At 37.8% G+C, this 11,188-nt stretch overlaps 2 protein-coding genes and 1 long non-coding RNA gene across 5 annotated transcripts in view; 1 reads left to right on the top strand and 2 right to left on the bottom strand.

Annotated features, from left to right (window-relative positions):
* LOC107668972 (wiskott-Aldrich syndrome protein family member 3-like) overlaps positions 1-352 on the bottom strand; it is a 42,803-nt gene extending 42,451 nt beyond the window's left edge. For both annotated transcript variants that reach the window (XM_016461063.1, XM_016461056.1), the window contains exon 1: positions 169-352. The gene's annotated coding sequence lies outside the window, so the exon portion shown is untranslated. The remainder of the gene's footprint in view (positions 1-168) is intronic.
* The window catches only part of LOC107669011 (uncharacterized), a 23,174-nt gene that overhangs the window by 6,127 nt on the left and 5,859 nt on the right, over positions 1-11,188 (top strand). The window contains exon 2 of the long non-coding RNA XR_001631939.1: positions 5,066-5,072. This is a non-coding gene — a long non-coding RNA (uncharacterized LOC107669011). The remainder of the gene's footprint in view (positions 1-5,065; positions 5,073-11,188) is intronic.
* LOC107668988 (5-hydroxytryptamine receptor 2C-like) overlaps positions 2,258-11,188 on the bottom strand; it is a 31,365-nt gene continuing 22,434 nt past the window's right edge. For both annotated transcript variants that reach the window (XM_016461075.1, XM_016461084.1), the window contains exons 3-4: positions 5,999-6,199; positions 2,258-3,928 (exon numbers count right to left, since the gene is read on the bottom strand). In XM_016461075.1, the coding sequence (XP_016316561.1) occupies positions 2,970-3,928; positions 5,999-6,199 (1,160 nt within the window). In that variant the 3' untranslated portion in view covers positions 2,258-2,969. The remainder of the gene's footprint in view (positions 3,929-5,998; positions 6,200-11,188) is intronic.

Here is an 11,188-nt window from a genome sequence, read left to right on the forward strand (position 1 = left end):
ACACACACACACACACACACACACACACACACACACACACACACACACACACACACCACAGTCTTTTCCTGTGATCAAAACAGAGCACTTGCGCGCGACGTTAGCGTTAGCAGCTCAGCTTTGTCCAAGCCCATGAGATGCAAAACCGATTAAAAGACCTGTGTTTACCTGTGTTTATCAAGCGCTGGCGCGGCGTCTCTCTGATTTCGGTCCGTATTTTGCCGTCCCTCTGTATTGTTACATTGCGTGAATCGCTCAGGCGGCTATTTTCTGCCAACGACTGACGTGAATGACGGTGCCCCAGCGTGCGCGTTACCTTGACAGCGTCGAGTCTTCTGCTAAAGCGCGACAAACGCTGCCCTGTGCGCATGCGCAGACCGAAGCCTTGACCACCTCCCACCAAAAAATGTAAAAAAAATAAAGTAAAATAAAAAACCTGGCACCGAGTGGAGCAAAAGATGAAGATGAAATTAGCACTTTACCTCTGAAATTTCCACAAAAAAGTCAGTGAAGATGGTCCAGTAAGGTAGACTATATTGCGTCGTTTCAGTATGTGCTGTCGTCTGATAAATGCCCGTGTTACGCCTGAAGCCAATGTAAGCACAAAAAAGGGACGTAAAGACAAATGTATGAGCTTTTCTAAACAGAAAATTGTGCAAATTCAAGTTTTGAAAATGAGAGCTTAGATTATGCATGATTTGCATCCGATTCCATTCAGTATTTTATCAGTAGATGGCAGCATCGTTGATGGTAATACATAAAACAAAATGCACTAACGTTATATACTTTTAAAAGTGTAAGAATTTAACAGTAATGTACAATTCTTAAGTACTTGGTTAAAGTTACCTGTAAAGTTACCTAAAGTTATATGTGACCCTGGACCACAAAACCAGTCATAAGGGTCAATTATTTTGAAATTGAGATTTATACACCATCTCAAAGCTGAATAGATAAGCTTTCCATTGATGTATGGTTTGTTAGGACAGGACAATATTTGGCCGAGATACAACTATTTGAAAATCTGAGGGTGCAAAAAAATCTAAATATTGAGAAAAACGCCTTTAAAGTGGTCCAAATTAAGTTCTTAGCAATGCATATTACTAATCAAAAATTAAGTTTTGTTATATTTACAGTAGGAAATTTACAAAATATTCTTATGGAACATGATCTTTTCTTAATGTCCTAATGATTTTTGGCATAAAAGAAAAATCAATAATTTTGACCCATACAGTTTATTTTTGCTACAAATATACCCCAGCGACTTAAGGCTGGTTTTGTGGTCCAGGGTCACATATATGTTAAATATATATATTTTTATTCTACAAGATAACACATACATTTCCTATTAGAAAATGGTCAAATGCTTTTACAAAAATGTTATATTAACATTGTATAATTAGCTGACATATTCATTTCATGCTATCCCATAGTACTTAAAATAGTTTTTTGAGTCATCAGTTTTTTTTTCTAGTCTGATGTAAAATATCTAAATAGATGGCAACATAGATGTAATTTCCACAGAACCATTTTAAAATAAATGATTGTTTAACAGGTGGCATTAAGAAATTGTTTTGTCTGAAAAATGTTTAATGATGAAAAGTTAAAAATACAATGTCAAGATTTCCTGCCCACTGACACGTCTGGCGCTGTCCATGGTCCTGGAAGCAATTTGATTCCATTGTAGGTAGATGTACCCAAACTCTTCAGGATATGCTTCACTTTACACACCTTTACAAACACAGAGACCATCACAGCGAGGTGTACTGCAGAATGAATGTATTAAATTAATAGCAGCTTCACAAAATTATACCATTGTGAGGGTAATGTTTGTTTTGTTTTGTTTTTTAACCAAAAAAGGAATTTGGTAAAACATTCACAGGCTATGGTATAAAAATGGGAGTTTGAACAAGGGAAGGTGATACAGGAGAAATTCTAAGGTTATACACAGAAAAACAGCAAGAATTTACAGTTTTATACATTATAGGTTCCTAGACATCCTCAAATTAACATTTTTGGTCTTACAGACCAACATTTGTTGCCATGGACGGTCCATCCATATAAAGTAAATGGTTTTAGTACTCTTGTCTTTTGTGCAGTTTTGCTTCTTCTCTCACTCTGTCATGACCACCTGATGTGGCAGCACACAGCTAACCTTACATTCACAGGAGAGCTTGTTCCCGAGAACTAGTGGCTAATTCCTTCAATACCTGCTGAAAAAAAATCCTTGAGAAGCAGTTTGGACTGGACTAAAACTCAAACCGCATTTGTTATGTCTTAGCATTAGAGATGCAAATTGAAATTGTTGATCCAATTTTTATGTTAAGTATGACTTATACCCCATTGTTTTGTTGGGTCCAGTTTTCTAGGTCACTGTAACAAGTGATTTAAAGAAAACTAGAGTTTAGCAGTAATTTCATCTGCATTGTTAGACCAGGAAATAAGATATAACCCCTAACTGTGTTATTGGTTTACTGCAACTCAAAGGATTCATCATATCGTACTGGAGATGTTTACAAGTTACACAAACAATGATCTGACTTGCAAGTGTATTTAGACAGCATCGCTCCATCCATATTGTAATGCAACTAGCTTGGATGACACAGTAACTCTTTTTTTTTTTTTTTAATTCACACTTTTTGTAATTATTCAACTGACCACAAGAGGAAGCTATGACTCTATCTGTCGTATATTCGCGTGAACTGCAGTCTCGTATGTCCAATGCCGCTTTAGTAAAAGACTGGGTGCTCATGCAGGACTTAATGGCATTCAAACATCTGAACCTGTAAACACAAACACACACACGTTACATTCCCTCTCCCTTTTCTGACCTTGGTCAGATTATTGTTTCTGTAGCTAACTAAGCATACATTCTATGCTGTGATACAGCTGAGGTTACGTAGACAGCCGATGTCTCCTAAACATGACTTGTAGCTCGGTCCTGTTTTCCACGTCACACTAAAAGATAGTTTTCAGACACTGCTGGTGTGTTCTGTGTGGCTGTGACCACTGCTGATAGACAGCTCTGATATTCCCGGTTTCAGCTCCAGTCCGGGGTCAGTGTCCATGTCATGGGGCTCCAGATTTCGGATTCCATTGCCGTCCCCATTGCGGCAGTTACTGTTCCGGTCGATGGAAACTTTTTCGCAGATCAGGATGGGAGTGACTACTGCATGGGATGGACAAGGAGCGTGTGTAGCAATGGGATTAAACCCCACCCGTCTATACTGGCAGTGCATGTAACTTGAAAACGCTCTTCGGTAGGTCTTGTTAAACAAAGTGTACACTAAAGGATTGACTCCTGATGAGATGTAGCCCACCCAAACGAAAACATTGAGCAGTTCTGTTAGCACAGGCTTATTACAGGCTTTGTGGCAGAGGACATACAGAACATTAGTGATGAAAAAGGGACACCACATGACGAGGAAGAGGAAGAACACTACACCCAACACTTTGGATGCTCGTCGCTCGTTCTTGATGGCCTGCATCATGCCTCGCCGCCCATGGGCTCCGGTTGGGTCCCGTCCAGCGGGCGAATTCATTTGAGATGGTGCTTCTGAACTTGGGATTATTGAGATGGTGTCTGGGGGCACGGTCAGACCGAGCATGTTTCCATCGCTGTTGCTGATCTGTAGACAGTTCAGACTGCTGCGACGGGAGGCTGGTGGCGGGGCCAACTGGGAAGTAGGTGGAGCTGGAGGTTGCAAAGGCTGTTGAGAAGAGGCTTTGTCCTCATAGAGGAAGACTGTGGCCTGACGCTGAAGCGCTTGGACGGTGAGACAATAAGTAACCACCATGATGACCAGAGGAATGAAGAAGGCAACAAAAGAGCCAACCAGTATGAAGTGTTCCTCATTTAGAGCACAGTTGCCATTTTTCAAGACCTTTTCTCTGTTATGCAGTCCAATCACTGGGATAGGCATTGAGATACCTGTGTTGGAAGAAGTAATAGAATATTAAACAAATACATATAAACAAACATCAAAGAAACAGTCCGACTACAAAATGAGAATGAGACAACTGGAATGCAAGATGCCGGAGACGACAGACCAACGGCTTCAGCGAATCACACTCTATCCTCTAGTCAACGAAATCTATCCTCAAGTCAATTCCTCTCTCTTATCCAGCTTGATCAGTATTCCTGATGGTTAAAATAAGAGGATCTTTTATTTAATTAGAGCAGATAAATTAGACTGTCAAGGCAGATAGAGCCTTAATGCTGTTTTGGATCCAGATAAGAAACAAATAAACATTGGGCTCACGTTTAAGCGGGAGAGAGGTTAGATGTGTGAACACTCTGTCATCTGCACAAACGTTACTTAGTCTATCTCGGGTTCTCAAAGGTTTTGGGGCCAGGGAGCCCTTACAACAAAGAAAATTTTCCAAGGACCCCCTCATAGTTTTAACTATGATTAAGCATACAGTACAGTATGCTTACTACAATTTGTACTCTGAGATGAAATTGGAACTTCTGTTTTAATGTTTCTGGATTCTTCTTCTTTTTTTAATTTCCTGGACTCATTTAATGGTTAAATTAAATTGTAGTAATCAAAAATCACATCTAATTAACTGAAATCATAAAACTTAGAAATTGTAAATACAATTATTATCATTTTCTAACAGTAATAGGGCCCTATAAAATACTTTCTCTCTTTCTTTCTTTATTTCTTTCTGTCTTTCTTTCTTTCTTTCTTTCTTTCTTTCTTTCTCTTTTCATGTTTTTTCCCCCTGGATGTGTGATTTAATATAAATATATTATTAAAAACGGTGGTAATAAGATGAAGGCATAAAACATTAACTTTTAAAATATAATAAAACGAAAATGTAACTATTACTTAAATTTTTGCCAAACAAATTGTTGCATAACAGAGGTTTACTGTTAAAGTTTAAACATGAAAGAAAGAATTGTGTGGGCATTACTGTCAATATTTCGTCAAGTTAAAGTGGATTTTGACGGACCTTTGAGTTTCTGTGTGTGTGTAGCTATATATGATATGACGATAGTTTTTCTCAAATGAAACGGTGAAATGCTCGTGAAGTGACTCTCAGAGCAGTTCTAAAGATGAAGTTCATGTGTTCTTGTCCTCATATAGTGAGACGGCAGACGTGAGAAACACCTCTAGCACCACATGGGCTTCAGTATGTGTGTAGACACATGCATTTTCTGTAAAGCTGCTTTGAAACAATGTGTATTGTGAAAAGCGCTATACAAATAAATTTGAATCGAATTTAATTGCTATCTTTTTGAGGAAGTTTAGCAAGAGGAAGAGATGGAGAGTGAAAGCTAGAGAGTCTTTTTAATTTCTATACTTAACCACAACTACCAGTAATATCAATGCACTGCAGACAAGTCTTTTAACTCTGCTGTTAGAACGGATTAGTTATGGTCACTCTACATTATGTCAAAAGTAAGACTAGATGGCGTTAATGCATTAGCATGCCAATCCTTTAGCATTCCACACACAATGACAGACTGTGGTTTACTTTATTGAACAGTAGGTGGTGATCTTCACTAAAAGTGATTACCAGACCAATCACAAACATTCAATTCATCCAAGCTTCTCTGAATTTCGAGGCGCTAGTCTGGGTGATGGAGAAAATCACCACAATCACCAAACTGGTGCTTGTTTATACAATGTCATTTCAAATCTTTTTCATTGTTGCTGATCTGAGGGGCCTTTTAGACCCAGCTGGAGCCTTGAGAAAACCTCACAACACAATCTGCCATTCTGAGGGGTCCTGTGAGATACAAACACATTCCAGTAATAGACTCAACAGGATTGCAGTGGACTGACATTCACTTTAGTAGGTACAAATGATACAAATGTTCAATCTAAAGACCTCCACTGACATTGAAAAATAATGTTTTTCTGCAGGTTCTGGCTGGTTATTTGGGATTGATGCACAGTTCCAGTCAATTTTTTATTATTATTATTTTTTAAATGTTGTAAGAAATAATGCATTTTTTTTTTCAAGTTCATTATATCAATGTTTCTCTGACCTATTGAAATGGTCCAAACTGCAGCAATCTTCAGCATGGCCTTGGTGCGGGAGTTGAACCGACTGTGCTCGATCGGATTGCATATGGCCACGTAGCGGTCAAGGGAAATGGCACACAGGTGCATGATGGAGGCAGTGGAGAAAAGCACATCCAGATATATCCAAATAGGACAGAGAGCGCTGGGCAATGGCCAGGCATAATCTGGAAAACAAAGAGAGAGATTGCTTTGTAAACACCCTTAATGAAACAGTCCTACACATGAAGAATAATGCTGAGAAAGAAAGAAAGAAAGAAAGAAAGAAAGAAAGAAAAAGAATAGTTAGCTAAGAGAAACAGAAGGTAAAGTGGTCTTTCAGATCACATTATAAAAGTCCAGATGACTGTCTTCAGACCAAGAGCTAAAAAAGGCTGTTATGTCAGCAGGCTTAAAATAACCAACATTAAGAAACTGTGAGGTTATGTAAAAAGTAAGTCATTTAGAGTTGTGTAGGCTTATGGATGAGAGCGACAGATACAAAAACACACTGGGTCTTAGAGATAAAACCAGAATTATTAAACAGATAGTTCCGGTCCTGGCTTCTGATTTATCAATACAATGTTCCAGTCATGCTAAAATCCTTGAAATAGCAAAAGGTATGATGTATAACATCTGTTCACTACAATTTTGTCTAAAACAATATTTTAATAAAAAATGTGTTTTTAATACAACTTAATAAAACCACATTTTTAGAGTGGTTTGGTGTGCAAAAGTCACCAGTAAGATGTTAGGATGTTGTGGGTGTCACATGGAAGAACCATTTTGGGCCCCCCCCCCCCAAAAAAAACTTTCAGTCAACAGTTCTTAAAAGAACCACTTTTGAGAAATTTTTGAAGAACCTTTTCTGAAGAACCTTTCTCCACTATAAAGAACCTTTGGTGCAAATGAAAAGTTCTATGGATGTTAAAGGTTCTTTATGGAACCATAGATGCCAATAAATAATGTTTATTTTTAAGAGTGTAAGATGTTTTGGGTTGTTGCCAGGGCATTTTCTAGAGTGTTTCTAAGTGCTAGATGGCTACTAACTGCCCCGCATCGAAAGATCCCATTCCCAAACCTCATATTTTGAGGTAGCGTTCATGTCTGTTCAGGGCAACTTGTTGCACCATCAATAGTAATACAGGTGCATCTCAATAAATTAGAATGTCGTGGAAAAGTTCATTTATTTCAGTAATTCAACTCAAATTGTGTTCCTTCCACTCAACTTTCTGTTAACATGCTTGGATACAGCACTCTGTGAACAGCCAGCTTCTTTGGCAATGAATGTTTGTGGCTTACCCTCCTTGTGAAGGGTGTCAATGATTGTCTTCTGGACAACTGTCAGATCAGCAGTCTTCCCCATGATTGTGTAGCCTAGTGAACCAAACTGAGAGACCATTTTGAAGGCTCAGGAAAACTTTGCAGGTGTTTTGAGTTGATTAGCTGATTGGCATGCCACCATATTCTAATTTGTTGAGATAGTGAATTGGTGGGTTTTTGTTAAATGTGAGCCAAAATCATCACAATTAAAAGAACCAAAGACTTAAACTACTTCAGTCTGTGTGCATTGAATTTATTTAATACATGAGTTTCACAATTTGAGTTGAATTACTGAAATAAATGAACTTTTCCACGACATTCTAATTTATTGAGATGCACCTGTAGTGATGTTTGCTTTAGCTCTAATAAACATAAGAGTTTCTGAAGACCAACATTCAACTTCTTGCTAAATTTTAGTTCCACAAATCTTAAACTAAACAACAGTTGGGAACAAGTAATGATACCTGTAATACAAAATTTCAAGCTTCAATAGATATGCTTTTAGGTGACAGAAGGGGCAAAATGAAAACATCCCTCAAGAGGACATGCTCTAATGCAGGGTCAGATACTCTTACAGAAAGGTCTACAGGTCTAGAGGGGCATATCTGACGGTTCAGATGACATTAGCGCCACACGAGGTGTGAGTCAGTGTCAATTTAGCGTTTTATTGAAGCCCAGGGTAAGCGCAGGCACTCCAATCATGGGCTGAATGAGACTGGTCCAAATCCAGACAGCATTGTGGAGCTCAGAACACCTGGACTGGAGATGAGGGGAACGTCTGGTGCCAAGTTAGCAAAATTAATGATAACAGAGTTCTCTGCCAGAACTGTTTTCCTCTCCTCGTTTATTTGTCCATATCTCTGTGGTGGTCCCATTCATGTTCTGCTGTCCACCGAAATAGACCGCAACACATGCAATTACACCTTTCCTAAATGAGAAAAAATGACAGCAGCAGATCTGCGAGGTTACAGATTATGGGGTTAATTAAGGGGTGAGAGAAAGAGATAAAGTGGGATATAGAGGAGGTGGGATATGTGATGGAAGGTGAAAATTGAAGGAATTAGGTCAGATTCAACCTCTCAAATGAAGGTTTAATTCCTGCAGGCAGCCAGTGTTGTGGAGTAACTAAAAGTAGTGATCAGCACTGATTTATGTCATATTGTGCATGCAGCCCTACAACTGAAGCAATAATCAAACATTCTACTAGAATATCCTCTTTCAGGTAGTGTTGGGAAGTCCAATTTATTTGAAGTCCATTTCAGTGAAAAAAAAAAGAAGAAGAAGAAGAGGAAGAAGCAGCAGCACAGATTCATTTGAAATTCCTGCACAGCATTTATTATTTTCTGTTGCAGAATATAAAAAAAAGTAAAATAATTTTTTTTTAATTCTAAGTTCTAAATATTGTTTGTTTATTTAAATGTATTAGCTATATTAATTATCATGCTGTCACCGTACACTAAAAAAGAAAGGTTCTTTAATGGCATTGATGGTTCCATTAAGAACCTTTAGCATCCATGGAATCTTTCCTTTGTACAAAAGGTTCTTTGTAAGGCAAAAGTTTTTTTTAGATGATTGAAATATTCTTCACACTAAGAAAAATGTTTCTTTCAAAAACCGGTCACCTAAAGGTTCTTTCAGAAATCCATAAACAATTTTCTATGGCATTGCTGCAAAACCTTTGGAACCTTTATAAGTGTAAATGAGAACATTGTCTTGATACATATAGTATGTGTGTGACCTGGTAATCAAACCCATGACCTTGGCATTGGTGTGGCTATATGAGGCGGAACAAGAACTGGGGGGTTGAAACATAATTAACATGGCATGGGGAGCAACATTTCCTCACATGTCAACATGCAACTTCATCTGCATGTTGATGACAGAAAACACACTCTAATTTAACTGTCTTTCATCCCTTGATTGGTCCAGCTGCCTACAGCCCTTTGCATCTTGCTTTGATTAACTGAAAACATGGATAACTCAGCCCTGATTTACATGTATAGTAGATTAATTTCTCTCACAGTGCAGTCAGAGATGGAGTGTTGGAACACTATAGAGACATGAAAAATCATCTGTTGCTTTCTGTGCATCACTGATATAACTCAAAGTTAAAGAACTCTTTAGGCTCTTTCAGCAATTTTCAGAGATCCATGATGAACAACTTACCTCATAGCTTTCACACACATGCTTTCACTCATTGATAAATGTGGATTCTCTAATAAGTGTAATAACTAATATTGCTCCTGTAGCTTAGCTACTAGAATATGGTGCTAGAAATACCAAGATTAATGGTTCAATTTCAAGGGAACATATATGCGCACAAAAACATATAGCTTAAATGCACTTTAATTTAATATGAATAAAAGTACCTGTCAAATGCTGGCATGTATATGTCTAATATGCCATATTGTAACATCCAAAGCAATATCAATCAGCAACTGCCTTCTATGAAATATATATATATATATATATATATACAGTAATAATGGCATAAAAATAATAACAATAATAAAAAACACATACAGTATGGCGATTTGTAACTATTTTACATTTTGACATATAGGTGGTAAATCACTCACCCCACCGAGGTTTGGTGTAAATGTTTGAATCCATACAAATTTGATTTAAATTCACCAATAGTTATGTTTTCTCATGAGACCGATCTCAAATCTCCCTTTGTAAAAAATACTAGAAAAGGCAGTATCCTCTCAGCTATGTTCCTTTTTAGAGAGAAATGCTATCTCTGAGGATTTCCAGTCAGGATTTAGACCATATGTTACATATGCATGTAATTTTGATTTTTGTTCACAAGTATTGGCTTGTACTGATATGGCTGCCCCCTAGTGGCCTAGAGTTTTCTTGTTTGTCTTCGTTCATTAGGTGCCGATTTCAAACACCTGTGTGCCTGATGAGCTGAGCAGCATAAATATTGTTGTGACGCTGAAAGCAGTTGCGGGACTTTTGCTGGCAACTCGAGGAGAACCAGACGAGTGATCGGCAGTTTCTTTATGATTTATTCTCTCTCCTTTGTTAAATTAACTCAATAATAAATATCCCCTGTTAAAACGAGCCTGTGCTTGCCTCCGCCTCTATGTTATGTTGAGGACGTAACACCGTATCATAGTACTGAGACTGCTCTCATCAGAGTTACAAATGACCTGCTCTTATCATCCGATCGTGGTTGTATTTCTCTATTAGTGCTACTGGATCTTAGTGCTGCGTTTGACACTATCGACCACAACATCCTTTTGAGTAGACTACAAAATTATGTTGGCATTAGTGTTGGAATTGCATTGTCATGGTTCAAATCTTACTTATCTGACCGTCATCAATTCGTAGCAGTAAATGACGAGATATCATGTCGATCAGTAGTACAGTATGGAGTGCCACAAGGCTCAGTAGGACCGTTGTTTTTTACACTTTACATGTTACCCTTGGGAGATATCATCAAGAAACATGATGTTAGCTTTCACTGTTATGCTGATGATACTCAGCTCTATATTTCTTTGCGGCCCGATAAAAAATACAAATTTGCAAAACTAACAGAATGCATAGTTGATATAAAAACTGGATGACCGATGATGACATCACTGAATCATCAATGAACTTTGGCTGAAAAATTACCCTGTTATTTTCTTCTTGCATCACTGACAAACAATTTTCCTGTTTGACTCTGTAAAGCTGCATTGACACAACCAGTATTGTAGAAAGCGCAATACAAATAAAGGTGACTTGACTTGACTATTTAAAAAAAAAATAAAGTTAAATGTTATTGTTACTATTATTTTTTTTTATAGTTATATTTAATGGGTCACACTATGTGCAGTGTGAGGACCAAACCAAATCTCCAGGTG

This window comes from Sinocyclocheilus anshuiensis, unplaced genomic scaffold (genome assembly GCF_001515605.1).
Source record: "Sinocyclocheilus anshuiensis isolate Anshui unplaced genomic scaffold, SAMN03320099.WGS_v1.1 scaffold337, whole genome shotgun sequence".
NCBI lineage: Eukaryota > Metazoa > Chordata > Actinopteri > Cypriniformes > Cyprinidae > Sinocyclocheilus > Sinocyclocheilus anshuiensis.